The 22,315-nt window shown below is 48.8% G+C and overlaps 6 protein-coding genes across 6 annotated transcripts; 3 read left to right on the top strand and 3 right to left on the bottom strand.

The window, feature by feature from the left end:
- Positions 1-1,187: 1,187 nt before the first annotated feature.
- FIESC28_04887 (uncharacterized protein) lies at positions 1,188-3,857 on the bottom strand (the record flags this gene model as incomplete). The annotated part of the gene is made up of 3 exons (XM_031159034.1): positions 1,188-1,911; positions 1,970-3,030; positions 3,081-3,857. The coding sequence occupies 3 exons, from the start codon at positions 3,855-3,857 to the stop codon at positions 1,188-1,190; spliced, it is 2,562 nt and encodes an 853-aa protein (XP_031016986.1).
- A 2,567-nt stretch (positions 3,858-6,424) lies between these two features.
- FIESC28_04886 (uncharacterized protein) lies at positions 6,425-7,551 on the top strand (the record flags this gene model as incomplete). Its single annotated transcript, XM_031159033.1, has 4 exons — positions 6,425-6,537; positions 6,591-6,781; positions 6,835-7,048; positions 7,104-7,551. 4 exons carry the CDS (start codon positions 6,425-6,427, stop codon positions 7,549-7,551), a joined length of 966 nt encoding a protein of 321 aa, XP_031016985.1.
- A 1,107-nt stretch (positions 7,552-8,658) lies between these two features.
- Positions 8,659-11,177, bottom strand: FIESC28_04885 (uncharacterized protein; the record flags this gene model as incomplete). Its single annotated transcript, XM_031159032.1, has 4 exons — positions 8,659-10,041; positions 10,095-10,577; positions 10,636-10,672; positions 10,735-11,177. 4 exons carry the CDS (start codon positions 11,175-11,177, stop codon positions 8,659-8,661), a joined length of 2,346 nt encoding a protein of 781 aa, XP_031016984.1.
- A 1,252-nt stretch (positions 11,178-12,429) lies between these two features.
- On the top strand, positions 12,430-14,305 carry FIESC28_04884 (uncharacterized protein; the record flags this gene model as incomplete). The annotated part of the gene is made up of 3 exons (XM_031159031.1): positions 12,430-13,045; positions 13,100-13,585; positions 13,635-14,305. 3 exons carry the CDS (start codon positions 12,430-12,432, stop codon positions 14,303-14,305), a joined length of 1,773 nt encoding a protein of 590 aa, XP_031016983.1.
- A 3,593-nt stretch (positions 14,306-17,898) lies between these two features.
- FIESC28_04883 (uncharacterized protein) lies at positions 17,899-19,190 on the top strand (the record flags this gene model as incomplete). Its single annotated transcript, XM_031159030.1, has 2 exons — positions 17,899-18,178; positions 18,229-19,190. The coding sequence occupies 2 exons, from the start codon at positions 17,899-17,901 to the stop codon at positions 19,188-19,190; spliced, it is 1,242 nt and encodes a 413-aa protein (XP_031016982.1).
- Positions 19,191-19,665: 475 nt separating this feature from the next.
- Positions 19,666-21,076, bottom strand: FIESC28_04882 (uncharacterized protein; the record flags this gene model as incomplete). Its single annotated transcript, XM_031159029.1, has 3 exons — positions 19,666-20,470; positions 20,520-20,890; positions 20,969-21,076. The coding sequence occupies 3 exons, from the start codon at positions 21,074-21,076 to the stop codon at positions 19,666-19,668; spliced, it is 1,284 nt and encodes a 427-aa protein (XP_031016981.1).
- Between the last annotated feature and the right edge of the window lie 1,239 nt (positions 21,077-22,315).

Here is a 22,315-nt window from a genome sequence, read left to right as displayed (position 1 = left end):
ATCTCACCTCGGCTTAAACATCATTGAGGCTGTGTACATGTACATACCTATAGTACTTTTTCGACTTGTGGAAGCGTGGCGACTGACGACCAGGCAGCCGGGTTGTCCGGTCGCATCCACTGAACGGTGTGTGGCTGTGTATGTTACCTTAACAAGCATGAGCGGAGTTAATGCCTGTTGAGAATAGCAGTTCTTGATTCTAGATTCTTAATTAGTAACCAAGTGGTGATTCTCCTTTTCCTCTGCTCCTCTGATAGCAGGGCTGTGTTTACTTGAACATCTGCCACCAACTTAAAGACCGGCACAATGGAGTTGGTAGGTAGGTACCTAGATAAAATAGAAATATCCATTGTATTCGAGCGACTCATCTGTAATTGTGTCACAGAAAAAGCTGCATCTATCTATCTGCATCTGCGCCAAGTCGGCACCAAATCACTCTATCGTCAATAAGCTTTTACTGCGCCCACCTCAACTAACAAACTGCTGCTGCTCTCTTACACCTTTCTCGCTAGCCTCCAAGCAGAAGCTCACAATGACATGCTACTCAAGTACCTTCCGCCAACCTTGGCTGCCTCTCCGTCTCTTTTCCCCTGACCCCTGTTGCCCTTTGATCGCCCAACGTACTTTCGTTCTATGCCATCTTTGATTCCTAATAACAAGAGACAACCAGGGTTAGCAAGCTCGGGTTGCTAGAGAGCATAAGAGACGAAATTAGTGCTTCACTTTATGCCATTTTAGACGTGCCCTTATCCTAATATTATCTACTTTTTACACTCACAACTTTGAATCAAGGTTGTGACATAGAGCTCTGGTAGCTTGCCTACCAGGAGACACTTAGTAGGTACCTATTGTAGAAAGGAGCATGGAATCACCATGCTCGGGTAGGTTACCTGCTAACTCGCTCTCCCAAGTCATATCCAATGCCATAGTACTGATAACACAATGCAAAATGCAAAATTTGATACTTATAGTAGACTCCAATGTAGACATTGAGTCGAGGTATCTTAACCATAGTCCCGCCCATGCATGCAATGTCCCAAATCATGATGCTGCCTTACTCCTATCCGTCTGCCAGCTTGGACAATATCCTATCCAATACAGAAATATCCAGTCCCAATCGCGTCTCCCAGGACAACCTCCACATATACAGTCATTAAACTTGGCAACCAACATCGCCATCGTGCTCTCTAACCCACCACAGCCTTCATACTGAGACTCTCAAGGAAACCACCGAGATCCTCCTTCTTTATTTCTATCACACAACGGTCGAAGTTATCAGCCCGCCATGAGGCCTTCGTCTCCTCCGCCGCTTTTTCGAATGCAATGCCAAACTTGTTGAGACCGTAGCCCTTTTCATGTTCGACGTCCTCATCATCTGACACGTCCGAGTCTGAGCTATCCGAATCCTCCGACTCGGTCTCAAGTTCGTCTTCATCATCACCTGCATCTCGTCGAGCCGCCCGTTTGTCTTCTCGTACCTTTTGCTTTGCTAGACGCGACTCTTCCTTCTTCTTGAGTTTGGCCTCTCTTTCGGCTTTGCGCTTCTTCGCGGCTTCTCTGTCCAGTAATGTCGTGTCTGGGCCACCTCCACCACCTGTGCCCACCACGACATACACACCTCGTTTCTCATTAAGACCAGCGACAACAAGGGGTGTACCGCGGCCGCCCTGTGACAGCTTTCCGTGAGCTTCCCTCTCTTGTTCGGCAAGCGCCTCGCCTATCCAGAGTGCCAGTTTGGTAAGTGCTGCGGGGTGTGTGAAAAGCGAAACGTCAGGCCCTTCCTTGACTACACACATGCGGAATGCGCGAAGGTGTTTTATTTGCTTGTCCTTGATGAGCGAAGTCCCTGTCCGATAGATTGCTCGATGGAGAAATTGAGCAGTGGGGAGTCCGGCTTTCAGCGCGTCGATGCTAGTATTGTTGTCAGTGGCCGATCATCGAGGCTTTAATCAAGAGAGAATGCACTTACTTTTCCAGCGCGTCGTAGGCCTCCCAGAACTGTTCAACCCATTCTTCTCCCTGAGCTGCCAATTCGGCTTGCTCAGTTTCTTGGTTGGATTGACTTGCGACTACAGCGGACTCTGCGTTCTGAGCATGCTTGCCAACTTCTAAAAGTGCGCCGATGACAACTCCCACGTCCTGAGCACTCAATGTTGCGCGCCAGCCCCAACTACGAACAAAACCCCATCCATCTTTAGCACCGGCACGATCTTTGCCATCTGTGTCGACCGGCGGTACCATCTCATCGAGATTATAAAGTGAGCCGTACTTTAGCAATTTCGCCCTGAGCTCGCGCTTCAGCATCATGTCCATGTGGGTATAGCTTTGCTTGCACTGAGCAAGACTGACTCCCATCTTTGCAAGCAATTTGTGAAGCCGCTTGATTCCTGTCTCACTCCAGGTTTTTAAACGTGAAAAAAGGTATGGTGAGTGCAGCATGCTGTCGTACAGACTCCAGTGGCGGATAAGTAAGAATTTGGGCTCAGGGGACAGTCGAATTCCTGTGTCTTCCGGGTTTCTCGCTGTGGTGGGGATAACACCAGTATTTTCCACAGCAACACGCCCGTTTGTGATTTCTGGAGGGTTTAGACGTCTCACTTCGTCTCGGAGAAGCTGGCGTATCCTCGCCCCCCGAATCCCTAGCCAGCCTGTCGGACGACTCTTGTCACTTTGCCTGACAGGCGCAGCAGTACCCGCTGACGAGCGACCATAGATTTCCATAGACGTGACACCAACTATAGTTAGCCATAGGAGATCGTTGTCTTCTCTACCAAGCTCGGAAGCAAGAGAATACATCATCGAAGATAGCGGTTCCGAGAAGGAGCATCCAATTTTGTAATACTGGTTGCAGATGGTTTCGTTCTCGTCAAAAATTCGTCGTAGTCGTCTGCGCAGTGCACGAGGTGACGGGCCTGCCGGTGGTTGTGCTCCAGAAGGGGGCTCGGCTGGATCGCTAGACATATCAACTTGCCGTGCAGAGAGGAGGCCCCTCTGTTGTGGACGCCGTGGCGACTCTGCAATCGAACTAGACTGAAGGGAATGTTAATGAAATTTAGGAAGAAGTGACCAGGCAGTCTTACCGAATTACTCCTTCGTCGTTGTCGAGGTCTGTCATCGTCGCTATCGTCCTCTGCATCTGACCAGCTTTTGCGTTTTTGACCCGCATGCGTAGGTCCTTGGCCAATACCGTCAACATTCTCATCGTCATCGTCCCCTTCCTCATCATCGGTGTCTCCCAAGTCATCGCCATCGTCGTCAAATTCAGGTATGTCTGCTAATGTAAGGTACGCGTTACGCTGAGGTTCCATGTCTTCTTCAATGTCGCCATCATCGAAAACGATGATGCCACCTTTACCAGGATTAAAGACGCGAGTGATCTTCCCACCATCGACTCCAGCAGGGCTTCTTGACTGGTTCGTGGACGATATCTCGGTTGCAGGTTCCAGAGGGAAACTGCCAAAGACGTTATGAAGATTCCATGGCCGACGTGCGTCCATTAACCAGACCTCTACGCCGCTATAAGGAGCATCATCGCCTGGAAGATCAAGCTCGAGTGCTTTACCCAGGTCAATCATGCCTCCCACCCCAAGGCACACGACGACACCACCGCTACCACCCTCAGACTCTTTCATGGGCATGACTAATTCCTTACCAGCTTTTTCAAGATCGTCAAAGCCGGATACGGGCTGGATCTTGTGAGGAATATAGTCATGTTTGAGCAATCGGGTGAGAATTCTGCAAGCACAAAGAGCGTCGGGTTCGAGGGCGACAAGAATAAGTACAGGTGGGGAGAGCGGGTGTCGTGTTTGCTGGAGGTGGATGTATAGTTTCGAGATCAAAGATCGTGGAAGATACATGGCTGCGAGGTGACAGCGGTCCAATCGCTATGTCTATGTGCCACGAGTCTCATGGGCGGGCGTGTATTCGACTTGATGATAGTTGGGTAATCGGTCAAGGGGTGAGGTCGGGGCGCGTAAAGTAGGTGCTGTTGGAGAAAAAAAGGTCGAGTTCCAAGAAATTATGGTATAGAAGGACTCGGTCGTGTTGAGAGTATACCAGGTAATTGAATTGAAAGGTTAGAACAAGTACGATACTATGAGCTTGAAGTGTACAAGTCAAGGTGGTTTTGTCGTTATTAATGGATATCGGTATGCAAGATCCTAGCTGCGATGCGTTGCTTAGACGTTTAGGTAGTTTAATTGAGATTCAATTTCGCGGACCGTGTTTTTGGCGACGCGCCTGGATTGAATGACGCGCTTTCCCGCCCTAGCAATTTAGGTCCATTTGTGCTAGAGGTAGGTACGGACAGGCTAGTACCTTTATGAGTGTCTGCCCCTCCTTCCAATCTGGGTACTTTCCATCAATAAAACACAAGATGGAAGGCGTAGAGGATGGGCAGGCAGGTAGTTACAGAACGTTCTGCCCACCTCTTACCTCCATATCAAGGAACTCTCGGTCAAAATACAGTGCTAGAATAAGTTCCATGCAATAGAGGAAACAAACACCCATTGAGGTGATGGCTCGTGTAGTTACGACCAATGCCAAGCTGAGAGACAGGAACAATCTGCAGATGATGGATGTGCTTATCCGTCTATATCCTCTCTACCTACTTATGCACTTCACTTGATTTGTTCCTCTTGTCTCATCTCGTTTCGTGACGATACTCAAATTTAATTTACAAAGAGGAGAACAGCCATTCTTTGCTCTCAATCCTGATCTGGCATGATACTTCTCACCTCGGACTACCTGTGGTCTCAAGCTGGCCAAGTCAGAACGGGACCATCATTGCTTATCCGAAAAGCCTGCAAAGTTGCAATGCTTGATTAAGGCACAGCAACGCCAAGGTCTCAACTTTGTCAAGCGCGCATTGCTATGCTTAGCAACCTCCACCTGGCCATATGAGTAACGAGACGGATTCAGTCTCATACCTGGTGTACTGTTCGTTATCGCAATCGATAAGGTCTATGCATCTACGATTCATTGCCGAGGACTGGTTTCCAAGTCGGAGCGTGATAATTTGGTCGAATAAGGCAATCATGGTACTACGGCCCGGTCATCCAAGTTTAACAGTATTTCATGGCTCATCAGCTGCAAGACAGAGCACTAACCTTATTGTTACAGACCAGAGCGATTTGAGTGTCGAGAAGTTGAAGTGCCCAGAGAAATGGAGACTGGGCCCGTTTGATTTGGCCCACCCCAGATATGCACTCACTCACTCCATTACTCTATTCTTACTTGTTAGTTACCTATTAGGTTAGGTACCAGCTTGTTACTGCACCCAAGTTACAGCGCAGCGCAGCGCAGCACAGCATAGCATAGCATAGCATAGCACCCCCCTCAGAGCAAGGTTGACGACACAGGGGATATCTTCTCTGGTTGCTTTCCTCCGCATGTCACTAAATTTCTTCAATCAAAGATCGGGAGCAATGCATCTCATTGAATGAATCGTATGGTCCATCATTGTCTTAGACTTGCCAGATACCAGGACTTCTAGACCTTCCATCATACAGTGGAACAGTTGCCTGTCTCCAGCTTCAGTCTCCACGCCTCAGACTTGGGCTCAAACTCACGACTCGAGACACAGTTCCCACTACACAGGCCCTTACCATGACCAGCTATCCTCGCTGCGCATGAAATAGCCAGTTTGCTAGCATCTATCGCCACGTTTCGGCCTTGTCTGTCTCGAGCTCGCTTGCTCGACCACGTCACGGCTGGGTTGCATTACTGTCGCCAATCTCTCTTCTCAAAAGAGTTTCGGTTTGTCCCGAAGGCTTGGTTCACGCCGGCTTGTCTCAGGAGCCAATTCATAGTCATCCCGCACCCACCGTCCTGTGTGTTTGCTACTACAGTATACCAACCGCGCCAAAGACCACGACCTACCAGTCTTCTGGGAGCTGGGAGACTTCTGGGTCTTCCTGCACCGCCTGCCCTCCCTTCCGTCGTGCTGGGAACCGCCCTTGCCCATCCTCCCATCGTATTGGCTGTCTGTAGACATTACTACCAGCACCCGCCACACAGTCCGAGTTGCTGGGTCCTGTGCAACTTCACGTTCAACCACGCCCATCGCCAGAAACAGCAGGGCGTATCTTGGGAATCTTTATTGGCACGCTACTGGGCAATAGACTACTGTCCGCACTTTCAACTCTCCTTGTCATATCTCACTCTGCCCGCATTACCGACTACCGTACCTTCCACTCGGGACTAAGCCCAAGTATCCAGTCACCAGCATATACTTGTGGCTCACTACCGCCCAAGCTGGTGTCATTTCAATCCTCACATTGCCCTCTACCCTGTTGCTACCCATCTGGTTAGGTTCAGGTTGTGTTCTCATGTATTCCCGTCCAACAACATCCTGTTCCTACAATAATTGTCTCTTCTCGAGCACAATCTATCAAAAGGGTCTTGTTTCGAAAGTTCCGTAGCAATGGATCATAATGACCCCGAAGAGGACCCAACGTCGGACTACGGTGATTCTATAGCAACCTCCGAATTTACTTCAGTCAACACAAGAGAACTATACTCATACGAACATGGAAGGTATTTAGCAACACACCATCCATTGTCTCTTTTCTTCAATGCTGATTTGTTAGGCGCTATCAAGGCTTTCTACGCGGCCGTTATGGCCTTCCAAATGACGATGCTGAGCAAGTTCGTGAAGGCCTAAAGCACAAGCTGTATTTGGACTATCTTATGGATGGAAAGCTGTTCTTAGCCCCAATTGGTGATAATCCGCAAAAGATTGTCGATCTAGGCACTGGTGTTGGCATGTGGGCGCAGGATGGTAAGGCCCATCCCTCTCGTAGCACTCTCAAACTAACTCAAGTGTTGTCGCAGTTGCAGAGAACTTTCCCAGTGCACGTGTTATAGGCACAGATCTCTCACCAATTCAACCGCATTGGACTCCACCGAATGTCGAATTTCGAGTGGAAGACCTTGAGGACGAGAACCGCTCGTGGACGAGCATCTACGCAGATGCAGATTTGATTCATATCCGCGCTTTGTTGCAAACACTGCGCAAACCAAGACAGCTATTGGAAAGAGCTTTTCAGTGGGTGGAAATACCCCATATCCTCTCATTATGATAACTAACTGGGTGATTCTAGAAAACTGAAGCCAGGTGCTTGGATCGAGATACATGAAATTGTACCTTTCGTGTTCTCCGACGACAACACCGCTGGGTATGACCATCCTATGAACAAATTCTACCGGCTTGTTGAGGGTCCTTTCACTGAGCTGTATGGATGGAATTTACGCTTTCCCCTCCAGATCGTTGCAGCACTCCGCGACGTGGGTTTCATCAACGTCAACGAGCGGCACGAGTTCACCCCAGTGGGTCGGTGGCATCAGGAGGCCAAGATGCGAGAGATGGGGATTTTCACGCAAAGTATTCTTGAAGAATGGGTTACGGCCATGCTTGGCCGCCCGGATATTATGGGACTTACAGAGGACGAGGCATATGAGCTTGGGCATAGCATTTTTGAAACTCTCAACAATACGCGCATACATGCACAACTCGATTGGATCGATTGCTGGGCGCAGAAGCCGCTATAATAGGGAAGTCCAAACACCCCCGTTATAATGGCAAACTTCTCTGAATTCCAGTCATACTGGTGGCCTTTTGGCCGAAGTTGATAGCTGTCAGCTCACATTACGCTTGTACCTCCACTCCAGCTACGCAACAGCCAGTCAGCCAAATTTCGTGTCAGACTCTTTGGTTCTGGCGGCTGAGGTGACAGGGATGGAGGTTACGTTGCATGGTGCCTTCTGGTCATCGAAACGCAACACAAGAGCAAACATTGACCCGTCACATAACACGCTGATGAGCTTGCCGTGGAGCGTGGCTCATGCCAGGTATCAAACTAGGAAACGGCAGTGTGACGCGACAGGGAGGGGCTCGAGATCCTTGCATCCGGATCTCACTGTGATACATACATAAAACCCATCTCCCAACTTATCGGATAGCCATCGGCTTAGAGGCTGACGGAACAAACTACTGTTGGAAACACTGCAATTCTTGAAAGGGGCTGTCGAAGAGCTTGGGCTTGCATGTTTCTGCGCAGTCGATATTTAAAACCCCGATGAGACATATAGACTAGTGTCACGAGATCTCAGTTTCTCCCCCATCTTTTCATCTTCCTAGACCTAGAGTAACATCATGTCATTCGAGATTCCAGAAGCCGACTGCTTGCAACAAATCTCCCAGCGACCTTCTCGACTTCGCACTCAGTATGTACCGTTGAATTCATAATGCTATTTATTCGGCACGTGGAAAAGAAAGAACGGAAATACATGCTGGCTAGTGTGCCAAAAGCTTTTTTGATATTGCCGCCAGTGTATGAAGGAAATGAATATACAAACACAAATTTCGAGTATTGCCATTTCTGCAACTGTTCCAATGTGGCATGTCCTCTAGTTCGAGCGTACAATATGAAAACACGAATATATGAGTATGTGGACACATAATGGGACAGAACAAAATAAACGAAGTATATCGCTGTACAAATGCTCGTAACCGAAATGCAAGTATCGCGTACGATGTGGTTCAAGAAGGCATAGTTTTTGACTTCCGGCAAAAGCAAAACAAAAGAAGAAATGGCAAGCGGGAAACAGCCCAAAAAGACGCTCGTGTATCGTATCGCATTAAACCAATTCGTATCGCTAATTTCCAAACATATTGCCGCCGGGAGGAGGGCCACGTCCCATGCCTCCCATAGGGGGTGGCATACCAGGCATCCCTCCGCCGAACCCACCGCCGCTAAAGCTTCCAAAACCACCCATCGGAGTAAAACTGGCGGTGTCATTATAGCCTGACATCATAAATGTCCAGTCCATCTCTCCAGGCTCGTCACTAGAAGCAACAGAGCCCGAATTCGCCCGTTGGCCGTGGTGTACCGTCACAGGGGTCATATGTCCAACAGAAGGGGCAAAACCTGTGGAAGAAGGCGTCGTGACTTGTGAACGCGGGACGCCGATCTGAGGTCGGGAAAGATTAGGGTCGGGTCTTCTCTCTTGCTTTGCCCGTCGACGAGCTGCAACGCGCTCGCGCAGAGGTCCAAGAAACGCTGGCCTCCGAGGCTGTCGACCGGCAGCGATAAGGGAGGCTTCATGTGCATCCCAAGCTTTGACAAAGTGACCACCAAATGCCATGTGCATAGGGTTGTGATAATTATTCATGAGGCCGCGAAGATCGTGGTTCTTCTCTATGGCATCCCACGCACGTTCTACCATCGGACCAGAGACGCGGTGCCGTAGTTGCTGAACAAGAAACATGTAGGCAGGAAAGGGGAAGTGATGCATAGAGTACCATTTGAACGGACGCAGTGACTCAGAGGATTGTACAATATTGTCATACTCAATCATCTGCGTAGCTTGTAGAAACAAGCTATCTCTCTCAACATCCTTGAGCGGGATATTGTCGTCGTTGCTATGCATTCGAACAAGAAAGCTGATAATACGCATCTTACACATGGCTTGACGAGTCATTGTAAGGGTAAAGAAGTGCAGAGGGATCTTGGGATCGCACTGGCTGAGATAAGTGCCCTCGATATGCGCGCAGTACCCGTCGAGAGTATATACAGGCCCATCTTGGCCAGCAAGACGGATTGTTGCCTGGTTTTTGTTGGCAGCTGGCCCCCCAGGGCTCTTGTCTGGGTTGTTCATTTTATAGCTGTCGCGATTGCTATCGCTCGAAACAGCCATTGCAAGCTCAACTCTTGTGAGGGAAAAGAGCATTTCAGTTGGACCGGTGTGGGGAGTGGGGAATTCTTTGCCATCGACGTGTAAGTCCGAGTCGTTGACATTCATTGGTATTTTACAGTCACCACCGGTAGAGAGGGCAGTGACAGTTGATCCAGCCATCTCTCCTAGTCGCCGGTCGTATCCAACCAGCGTCCACCATAGCCGACGGCGTTGCTCAACTTCGAATGGTGGCAAGCCAAACTGAGCCGGGTCTCGATGAAGACCCATTCGTTGAGCAATACGGACAGCCAACCCAATCAAGCAGAAGACCTGTCGAGGGTCAACAAACCACCGAACAGCAAACTGAGATTAAGTCAGTATAAAAGCCCGAATCATGTAGCTGATGATAAATTTACCAGGTAGAGAATATACGCCTGCAGCAAAATGGGATCGTTGACTCGCATAAACCCAGCTGCTGTAAGCGCTTGCTGGGTGCCAGCATGGTATCTCGCTAAGAGTTCCTTTTTGGTTTCGTTAAATCTCCTGTAAACATCGGCTTCCTCCAGTGATGTGATTGCCATTAGATACATGGAAAACATGAGAGCCTCAATGTTCTTAGGTGCGTTTTCGATATCGGAACTTGCTTCGATGATCTGACCCTGGACAGTTGGTACATGTGTAATTTTAAGCAATGGGTTAATGTTGTCGATGTAGATTTGCCATAGTTGAAAAATGTGTATGGTAGAAGGGTGCAGGTTAACAATGGGAACAGGGGTAGCCCCGACAATGAAAGGGAATCCGTCAGTAGCAAACATGCGGTCAAAGGCACGATGAATGGTAGATCCCACCTCAGGTTCTTCATCGGATGAGTCTTGGAGCATATGTTCACTTGCTCGAAACTGTAGAGGAGATTAGGGACTTGCAGCAATTGGAGGAGCTGAGTTTTGGGCAGCATACCTCTTTGTGATAAGAAAACCACGCTCCACCACCGGTTCTGTAGTAGTGTAAGCAATCAACTCACAAGGAACAGGTTGGCATGATCTGTAGGATGCGTACTTTTGCTCTGCGTTGGATGGAGCAGGGGACGAGCTAGCTTCAGGGGTTGTCTTGAGACCTTCAAAGTCGTTCTCCAGCTCATCAACATCCTCACCTGGGGGACCATCAGGCCTTAACTCGTGGCCGATGGCATCGACCTTAACCCCATGCTCGGCTAAAAGGTTTTCATATTTCTTGAGACGCTCGATCAGATCCTTTTCTTGGAGGCGCTTCTTCCGACGACGAGGGGGCTGAGGAGGTATAACCCGGCACTCAACCTTGGCCTTAACACAGTTGGCACATGGTTTATTCTTATCACAGCGGACTTTGCGTTGTTGGCATAGAACACAGCTGGTGCCTCGAGTCAACTTGATGTTTGACGGATCTTGAAGTTGTTGTTGTTGCTGCTGTTGCTGTTGCGGGGCCGAGCCGGGAACACCGGGGATGCCATTGGGATAGGGCATGGCAAGCCGTGATGGGGGCCGTGTGAGAAGGTCCAAAGAGCCGGAGTCTTTGGACCCGATAGAGTGGATACTGTGTTCCGGAGCGGAGCAGCAATAGACAAAGCAGATGTCGGGCCCGGAGTGAGTGAATGCAGTACTGCGCTGGAGTGGTGGGTGCTGAGACAATTCGCCAGCAAACACAGCACAGCTGCGCGTTGCCGAACAAGTGGCGCTGACAGGCCCCGAAAAGGGCGTTCGATCAATCAGCAGCTATCAGCAGACCTGACCTATGTTTGATGGATTCAGCTAAGCTGCAAGTCAAATGTCTTGTCAGCCCTACAGCTGATGAAGGTACCGTGGCGTACTGTACTACCGCAGCTATAGGTAGGGATCAGAGTGAGGGACCAGATGCAATTGATTCCGCAACGGTCCAGTGGTAAGACTTGAAGAACGAAGAGTGTCTGTCTTGTTGTTTGATCTTCCCGTCGGGCCCGAAGCTACAGCACGGGAGCTTACTGTAGTTTACCTCGCTTGGCGGCCGTGCTTTGACATTGGATGAGAGGATTGATTGTTGGAAGATGTGGAAGAATGATTGGATGGATGGTTGGCCCCTCTTTCTCTTTGCTGATAAGATAACTTATGTGATACCTACCTGCCTGCTAGGTAGATTGAGAGACAAAGTGAAGTGAGATGCTACCTTGAATACAGGTAGATAAAAATGTCCAAAAGGAATACAGAGTAAAGTACAGAGAGACCATAACAGAGGACGTTCGGGTAACAAGAATGTAGAAATTGGCCGAGAGTTGTTCATGTTAAGAAGGCAAGAGCGCTCGTGTCCGTCGGTCCCGAGCAAGAGACCCTCTTGCCAGCTTCGCAACTTTGATTTCCCAATAAGGATTAGCGTCACCATCTCCGGATCCGACCTATTGCTTCATCTTTCACCTTCGGAGATTTATTCAGTCTTGAAACAATTTTATTCGGGTGGATTTTTCTGTGTCTCATGGGAAACTAAAGACTATCGACCGAGAAATCTCACTTCGCTTCGAAAATCTCCCCTAAATCATGACGCTAGTTTCGTGTTGTTGTAAAGCTCGGTCTTCTGTCTGTCCGATGGTCAACTCGCAATGTAGATATATATCTAGGACAATACCCAGTGCAGCAGTTGCTTCATGTTGTTTATCATCACTCAAACATTATCTCTCCGTCCAAGTAGCAACTCTTCCCTGATATACATTTATCTATTGGACAAGTCTACACCTCGACAACCTCAACAATGCCTTTGACTGAGAAGACACACTCTGGTCTTCCAGAACGCAAGTCAATCAACTCGCTCTCATCAGCCGAACCACAGATCCCCTACAGCTCTAAGCAAGAAGAAAACCCTGAGTCGAGTCAGAATGTTCAGCAACCATCTTCAAGCACTCGTGAACCTGAGAGTCCAGCGCCTCAAGGCCCAGTCGTTGACCAGGAAGCATTGGAAAACTACAAACCAAAAACACTCAAGTTCTGGCTCATCATTGTCTCGGTCTTCTCTGCCATGTTACTAGTTGCTTTGGATCGCACAATCATTGCAACCGCCATCCCCGAGATCACAAACGACTTTCAGAGTCTTGGAGATATAGGATGGTATGGTTCTGCCTACATGCTTACCACCGCTGCCTTTCAGCTCATCTTTGGGCGCATTTACCGTTTCTATGACTTGAGAAAAACATTTCTTGCCTGCATCTTGACTTTCGAGATTGGCTCTGCCATCTGTGGAGCTGCACCCAGCTCTGTTGCCTTTATTGTTGGGCGAGCTATTGCTGGAGTTGGCGCCGCAGGAATCATGACTGGCTCGATGATGTCTATCGTGCCCTTGGTGCCTCTTCATAAACGACCTCTCTTCCAATGTAAGTATCGGACGCTTCGCCATCACTCTATTAACTGACTAACTCTGTTTGCAGCAATGTTTGGTATGGTCTTTGGAGTCTCTTCAGTTGCTGGGCCTCTAATCGGCGGAGCTTTTACCCAGCATGCCACTTGGAGATGGTGCTTTTACATGAATCTCCCTGTTGGCGCCGTGGCCTCCGTCTTTCTCTTCTTCTTTCACACCATGTCGAAAAAGAAGCACGAGTCTGTCCCTGCCCTCGAGCATATCACCCGCCTCGACCCGCTTGGAACCTTCTTCTTCGTCCCTTCGATGGTTTGCCTTATCCTTGCACTTCAGTGGGGAGGCTCAACTTATGCTTGGAGCAGCTGGCGACTTATTGTGCTCTTTGTTATCTTTGGCTTCACACTCATTGCCTTCGCTATCGTGCAGGTCAAGATGCCAAAGACGGCAACCATTCCTGTCAAGGTAATTACCCAACGAACAATGCTGGCATGCGCTTGGATCTCGTTGTTCGTTGGTGGTGGCATGATGGTCGTTGTGTACTATCTTCCTCTATGGTGTAAGTTTCTCCTATCTTTATATCCTAGTCATTGCTAACATACTCCTAGTCCAGGCTACAAAGGGTGTCAGCCCAGTTGACTCGGGCGTCTACACCATTCCTCTCGTGCTCAGCCTTGTAGTAGCCAGTATCATCTCTGCTGCTTTTACCCAAAGGATTGGCTACTATGTTCCTTCCATGATAATCTGCCCCTGCATCATGTCTATCGGACAGGGCCTCTTAACAACCTTTAAGCCAGACACCGGTTCATCTCAGTGGATCGCCTACCAGTTTTTGGTCGGGTTTGGTCTGGGTCTTGGAATGCAGAGCGGTGGTCTCGCAATCCAGGCAACGCTTCCCAAGGAGGAAGTTCCTACTGGTCTCTCCATCACCTTTTTCGCTCAACAACTTGGCGGTGCTATCTTTGTTTCTGTTGGCCAAACTATCCTCAGCGGACGTCTCGTCGAACGACTGTCGGGTGTTCCTGGACTTGCCTCCAAGAATCTTGTTGAGACTGGTGCCACAGAGCTCAAGAAGATAGTGCCATCCGAGTATGTCCCCAAAGTGGCAGAGGCCTACAACTACGCCATCACCCGCATTTTCTACGTTGGTGTGGCATTGGCGTTGGGTCAACTGGTCTGCGCATTATGTGTAGAATGGAGGAATATCAAGCCAAAGAAGGCTGAGTCATCGCCAGAGACTGGTAATGCTCAGCAGGAGCAAAAGGCAGAGGAGTCATGATGGACGAATAACGACGAATACGGAGGGGGTCATGGGTAATAATTATAAAAAAGGGTAACCAGTATGATGAAAGAAAAGCTCCTCTCATTAGAAAAAGAATTGCTCCGGGAAGGAGGATACAGTTTACAATGCATTAGATAGAATCATTACAGTAGCTAAACATCCATGAGTATGACCATGTAATTGATTTTCTATGCGTATATCTTAATTAGGCAGTCCATTGTGACTTGGACGTGACCCGATTTGTTGTTGCTGTAGCTCACCGTACATCCTTCTTGGTCTTTTATGCTCAAATATCATCTTTAGATGGCATTTTTGGCGATGAGTTGTAAGGCGTAGTCGATTGAGTATGGCGGTGAAGCCTGTAAGTGCCATGATCATCATGCGACATCCACCAGAGAAATCTGGACAGGGATCCCATCTCTACAACTGTACAAACGTTTGAAAAGAAGGCATGAAGGGCCCAATCCTTGGAATTTGGCGTCTTTTTGAATCTCCATCTCCTCCGGACTTGTATGAAATAACCTTTAATGTGTGGGTTCGCCCACAATTGAGTCCACGACAGCCCAAAGGCCCAGGCATATTTACACCTCTCTCTCTCTATCGCCATCGATCTATGGCGCAATTCATGACTTGTACTTTTCTGTCTAATCCTTAATCAAGATACAATCATCCAAGTCCAATCGCTACTACCATGTGCACAAACATCAGAACAACAATGGCTTGCGGCCACACATTCACAAACTATGCGACGGCGTGTGGCATGCAGCCCATGTCACGTTTACGTTCATATTCACGATCACGTTCGCGATCACGACCACGCTCATGTACACCCAGCGTCAAGACTCAACACTTCAACGACACATGTGCTGCGTGTGACCCAGCGGCCCGGAGGCGCCGTGTTCGGCAGGACTATGAGAGCCGGCACGCCGAGCTCATGGCGCTGTACATAGCGGCCAAACGGACGGGCGACAGGGACGCCATGGCGCGTGTGGAACTTCTCGTTCTGGAAAATTCCATGACTACTATGGAACGCAACTTTCAAATCAGCATGCCGTATCAAGAAGAGGATGTTATATGGTGGGAAATGAACTGAAGGAGAACTGAGCGGAAATGATTCACGACAATAACGAGAGGGCATAGATTAGGCGTTGGTCGGGCTGTTTAACTTTGATAATGGAGGAATTCGGAGTAATCTTTTTTTGTTTGCATTACCGTCTATTGATATCTATCCATCTGTTATTAACACATTAAAACCATGACCGAGATACCTTTAATCTCCCAAGATGATCCTCTGACATGTTCCAGAGTATTGTGTTCCTCTGTAACCCCACTCTACTGGTGAAACGCCGATAATGATAAGATCGTAAGATAGCTTTTTAGATGCTCATGACCGAGATTCTCGTATCCATATCCGACATGGATAGATACTTTATGTTCGGCATGACAAAAAGATGAGGTGAATCATTCTTGGTCTAAATAGCTGCGCAAAAAATCAAGCCTACCCTCGAGTCGTTGACGAGGAATGCAAACGTGGTATCCAATTTTTGTTTAAACAAGGAAAATCATGTGTCGTAAATTTCGGTGTATCATCTTGACCTGTGCAACATTCAATGCGATCTGGGTGACGGTGGTGTCGGGGATATTGATCGGTACGCTGGGCGGTCATATTGTACGCTCTTGAATGCCGGTAGGAAGGTATCAATCGAGAGTGGCGGTTGATATGTTGGCATTGTTTGTATTTGAGAATAGTCCAATTCGATAGAAGTAGCAGTAGACGAGGTAGATGTTGTCGAGGCATCTGAGGCGATAGAATTTGCCTGTTTGTATTTCTTGGTGGGTGGCGGCGTGTCACTATCGATGCTATCGCAATGGCGGCGCTTCCCACTGCGAGTCGAAGCCATGGTGTTGCGTCCTGTATCCGTATGCTGTGGTAGATAAAGAGTAGGCGGCGTGATGGTGAATTTAGGTGAAGGCGCCGAGACGCGGACCATTTTGTCCGTACTTTGGCAAAAGGCGGCGATCATATTCCAAGTGCGACGGTACGGTACTGTACAATACAAGCAGTAGACTTGGGCCAGATCTGGTGAGACAAGGTGGGTGGGTTTTGAAGTCGAGAGTCGCTTTTTAGTGTTGACCGAAAGATCAAGATCCAGATCAAGATCCAGATCAAGATCAAGATGAGTGTCGGAAATCGAAAGCAGATAAGAAAGAGATTCTGCTAGAGAGATCAGATGAGTATTTGATATTTGCCGAAAAGATCCAAGACAGTAAATTCAGCCAGTGAGAAACAGCCGAGGAGGAGGGGCTAAGAAAGGTAAAAGGGAGAAACGAGAATGATATATGATAAAGATGCTTTGTTTGCGGCTAGACAAACAAATACAAGAGGCAGTGGATATCAATGGAGGAACACGATAAAGAAAAGAAAGAAAGAAAAAAGATGGCCAGAATGCAATGGAAAAAGAGAGGAACGAAGGGGGGAAAAGGTGAGACTCGGGTAAGTACTGTAGGTAAGAGAAAGAGACAAGACGATAGGCAGGTAAAGCAAAATGCCCACATCCACATCCATCAAATGCCTGCTTGCATATGTACTTGCATACCTGTGGAGATGCGACGGGCAACTAGATAAACCCTTTTTTTTTTTTCTTTTTCTTCTTCTTCTTCAATATAGAGTTTATGCCGCTCTCCTCTGCTCGGCTCTGTATTTCCTTCAGAGTACGGATATCCTTACAAGACTAGAGGTAAACTGCCCTGTCGTACGGGGCTTTCGTTGTGTCGTCCTGAGAGACCTGCAACCGCTGGCGGTTTTGAACAAAGGATCTCGCGCATCAAATGGGTCCAACCTCAGCTCCTGGTGATCAAAGCTTCAACAAGGGCATAAATATAAATCAAGGCATGGAAGGATCCGTCCGCCGCGCTACCAAGCAATTCAATGAGTGATGAGCAATAGACAATGGATATGCTTTAAATAGATGAGAAGACAGTCTTTAATCAGACCACTTAAAGCATTAGATAGTAAACATTCATCACCAACAATTACTGAGACCAAATGTTGTGTCGCGTTGTATGATCATGAGACAAATATCCGTCCATGTTACTACAGAGTAAAACGAACCGCAAATGGCGGCAAAATTCAGGGTCGCATGCAGCTGAGCTCGAATTAAAACGGAAATTGAATGCTAACATAATATCGGATTCTCTGTTTCTTAGGTACCTACCTCTTGACCCCACATTGAATTCCCGCCCTACCCGTCGTCTCAGCAAGTATGGGTAGCTTAAGGTACTAAGGTAGAGGCCTACTAAGCTACCTGAGTCCGGGCGGGCAGGCAGCTTTGCAGCCTGGAGCTAGGTCCTACCTACTACGTAAACTCAGCGCGGGGCATTGTTATTCCCATGATCCATCTTCAACTCACCTCCATCGTCTTCAATCTTCACGCTATCATCTATCAGCCAAGCTAACAATAGCTTCGCTCAACACCACACCAGACCTTCTAATCTCAACCACCCTGACTAGCCTGAACCAAGCAATTTCCACCTCCGTCTTCGAATCTCATACACGATCCACACCCAACTGATACTTTGACTACCTCATCATGGCTACCTCGGCCCCCGCCAACCCTCTTCTCTCGAATCAGAAGAGTTCCGAACTTCAGGCTGTCCTTCACCCTCTCGTTCTTCTTACCATCTCCGACTATATCACGCGGCATACTCTTCGTCAGCAGCAGGGTCCTATCATTGGCGTCTTGTTAGGCCAGCAGAATGGCCGCGAAATCACAATCGAGCATGCTTTCGAAGCCCATACTCGCCAGGAGCCCAGTGTACAAGGCGGATACCTACTTGATGGTGACCGATTCAGCACACGTCTAGAGCAGAGTCAGTTGTCACGTATACGCTGTTGGTCTACCTCTCTAACCGCATACTAGTGATCACCGTCCACAAAGACAGACAACTCGACCTTGTCGGATGGTATACCCTTCTACCATCTTCCGGCCCTACCTCGACTATTCTTCCCGTTCATAATCAAATTCTTCAAGGCTGGAACGAGTCGGCCATACTTCTGGGTTTCCACCCAGAACAGGTCCTTGATCATTCTGTCGGCGGCAAGCTCCCTCTGACCATTTACGAAAGCAACTACGAGGTCGATGATCCAAAAACTGATAATGATGGCGAGGATAAGAAGATGGACGATGGAGAACCTACGCTCAAGCTCAAGTTCAAAGAGCTACCATACACCGTCGAGACTGACGAAACCGAAATGATAAGCATGAACTACGTCGCTGCTTCGGGAGGAAACGCGGCAGCTGCTGTTCCCAAGGAAGACAAGCCATCTCTCTCAATCGAATCAAATGGCAAAGGAAAGCGCCGACTCGTCGAAAGCCAGGACGAAGAGAAAGATGTTGCTCAAGAGGATGAGGTTGCACTTACGCCAGAGGAGGATGAGATGATCGCCGCCCTGACTGCAAAGGCAAACGCCATCAAGATGCTCCAGTCCCGACTCCATCTGCTCACGACATATCTCGAGCGCCTTCCCCCTTCCTACGTCAATGGGGACGCTACCGATCCTAGTAGCATGGATACCGACTATACCACCCCGTCACCAACCGTTCTACGTCGTATTCAAGCTCTCGTGAGCCGCCTGGACCTTGTCATTCCTTCCGACAAACCCTCGTTCGAGCGAGAGATGCTCCACGAGGCCAACGATGTGAACTTGGTGAGACTACTCAACGGAATCGTGCAGAGCCTGGGTCAAGCTCGCGACGTAGGCAAGAAGTTCCACGTTGTTGAGGCTGCAAAGGCTACACATCGTCGTGGTGCAGCTGCTCCCAGTCAAGAGTTCGCTGACCCATCCTTCAATATCCGTGGGGCTGGTGATATTCTAATCTAGAAACGACTGTCCATTTGCTTGCAAGTCTGAAGCACAAAGAATCCGATATGATCAAGATGAGCTTGTCACAAAGTATTTTAGCCCGGCGTTAGGTGTTTAGAGTAGATGACGAATACAAAAACATTATAGACCGGCCACATCATCCCTAGCAAGCAATAGCCCAAGGCTCTCATCGATATGCATTTTGACTATGGACCCAGTAATTGAGCTTTATCTTGCTACCAAACCATCAACACTCTTAGAAGATTATTGTGCCTTGTTGTCAATGTTGTTGAAATGGTTGAGGCGGCTGCTGCTGCCAGCGTTTGCGTAACGTCAATTTTCACTTGTTTGTGCACCTATAGCCGATATGCCCGCCAGGAATCAATAACCCAACTCCCAAGACCGAAAGGGACGTGTCATTAAATCATGCAATTGCCTGGATATCTATGTCTATTTTCCGTACCATGGCGTGGTTTCAAATCTGAAAAGAACCTTATGTCTCAATCACAATCTTCAAAACTAGGTTGCCCTCCTCGTCACTGGTGCGTGTTGCAAGCTCGAATGCAGTTTGTGCCTTGTCAAGACCCCTGAAGCGATGCGTCACCATGTCGTCCAGCGAAGGAAGACAACGTCCAGAAGGGTTCGTAGCTTGAGAGCACAAAAGCCGAATGCCAGTAGGATAGGTGTTCGAGTAGCGGAATACGCCCAAGATATCGATCTCACGCAGGTGCGCCACTGACAAAGGCAGGGTTTGGATAGGGGTTCCCATGCCTACCATGATGACTTTTCCCCCAGCCTTAGTCGCATACAAGCTTGTGTGCATACAGACCTCTTTGCCGGTACACTCAAAAGTGATATCAACACCGTCCTCATCCTCTTCAAGCAGGAATGAGCCTGCCGGATTCGATGAAGCAACTATATCTGCTGCCAGAGACTTTGCTCCGTCAAAGCGGCTTGCCGTCGAAAATGTGCTGGCCGGTGTTGAAGTACCAGTAGCAGGAGTGGAGATACCCGAAGAGTAGTTTGATGAATTCAAGCGTGAGATGGGAGTCACGAACCCATGCGTTGCAAATCCTCGGCTGACGGCGTAGTTCACACGCCCAGCATCAATGTCCGTGATAGTTACTGAAGTACAACCTGATTGACGAGCCATTGCAGCAGTCAACAGGCCAACGGTGCCGGCCCCAACAACAACGGCAGTGGAGCCAGGCTCCGGTCTTGCGCGATTCACTGCATGTATAGCTACCGACAAGGGTTCGAGGAGAGCCGCTGCCTCATATGAGACGTTGTCTGGAAGCCTGTACGCTTTAGTAATCGCTTTCGTCGTAGGGGGTGCAATTGACTTACTTGTGACACCAAACTGCAGGGTGATTAATCCTTTCCTGCAATGTGCCTTGGTAGTGAGGATATGTTTTGGCACTGCTCCTGAAGCGCAACTTTTTACACAGGTTGTACCGGCCCTTACGACAAGTACCGCAGTTTCCACAAGCGACGCCAACCTCAAGGGCGACTCGGTCTCCTAACTTGAAGCCATTCACTTGAGGGCCAATAGCAACAACTTCACCAGACGATTCGTGGCCTAGAGACAGTGGGTGGCAGGCACAAAGATCGCCGTTGGCAAACTTCTTGTAGTAAGAGACGTCTGAGCCACAAATGCCTGTTGCTTTGACAGCAATCTGAAGCTCGCCTGCTGCTGGAGGCTCAATGATTCTAGTTTCCTGACACACGTCATCAGTCAGGCTTGTGTTCGGGTAGGGCTGAATCTTTAACTGGGGCGGTGGTCATAGTTAACTTACCATCCGCAGATCGCGGGGACCATGCAAGACAGAAGCGCTGATGCTCAAAGGCTTTGAGGGACCTGGTAAGAGCGCTGATGCGGCCTCTCCCGTAGCAACTGGGGCCATGGCTGTCAAGTTCAGTGCTTGAAGCGTGGGATAAAGGTGGGATTTTGATTGAGACTGGAGACGTGAAGTCGGTCGATGGCTTGACCAGTTGCCGTTTGGGGCATTCACAGTAAAGCGGATTGGCTGGTGGGGAGCGAAGAAACGTGGGAGTTGACGAGCGCGTGGGGGTAAGCTCCAGGATAGTTCGTGGAGGTGCTTCAAGTGCCAAGTGCTTTAGCCAGGCAGATATCGAGAAAAACTGGAGGTGAACATGAAACTGATGAATCGAGCCTTTCTGGTACAGTGGTGGAACTAGGTAGTTCGGGCAGGTAAGAAGCTTTTTAGATATAGGCGAAGGGGACCAGAGAAGACGGGTTCCCACCCTTTAAGTACCTAGGTAGTAGGTAGATAACACGCTCACTCTCCCCAGCTCACTGCGGAAGTTTGGGCAGAGGAGTCCGGATCAAGAGCGATGGGGAGTAAGGGCGTGTGCTATCGTCAAGTTGCCCAGTGCCAAGCTGGTGGGTGTTCAGAGGCGTCTGAAACGACAGGAAAAGGCCCAGTCAGGGATCATTAAGCTATCGGAGGGAAACCAAGACCTACCGTAAAGTGTTGTCATATAACAAACTAGCTGCAGGACTTCCATACAGTAGCATGATGGCAAATGCGTACCGGCGGAGGGGCGGTCTTGTCGCTGGGGTCCTGACGAGCCAGATGTGTGCCGTGTGCCATGTGCGTGGGCCAGGGCCAAGTAAAGAGAGTGAAATTGGTGGATGTCTTGCGGTCGAGGTTCTCTTAGAGCGGGCGTCCGTCTCGCATGCAGATACAGGTTACAAGGGTTGGAAAGCCTAGCGCTGGTACAAGCCCCAGATTACTTATATCAGCTATAAGTCTTACTTTTACTACTATAAGATAATAAGCAGTTACTACCATATAAAAGAGTAGCTAAAAAGCTATCTAATGGTACTATTATTGCTATATCTTACTCCTATAGCTCTCTTTCTATATCTTTATAAAACACTAGGTGGCAAAGGTAGGTATGTTTGGGACCACTTTACAGGATTTCCAACCCTTGTAACCTGTATGGGGCGTCACTGAGGACTTGATGCTTGTTCGTGGGGCACGCTACCAAGGGTCTTTTAGCGGCATTGGCTTTCCAGGGCTCTCCTAGGAGCAGTTGGTCAATATCGCGACCAGTTGTATCTTCCTGCTCCTCTTCTGTGTTTGTTTGAGCAGACAGACAGCATGTCTGCAATACTA

Source organism: Fusarium coffeatum (genome assembly GCF_003316985.1).
Source record: "Fusarium coffeatum strain FIESC_28 chromosome Unknown BRIP53273_contig_106, whole genome shotgun sequence".
In the NCBI taxonomy this organism is placed as follows: domain Eukaryota; kingdom Fungi; phylum Ascomycota; class Sordariomycetes; order Hypocreales; family Nectriaceae; genus Fusarium; species Fusarium coffeatum.
This window is presented reverse-complemented; position numbering and strand designations above follow the sequence as displayed.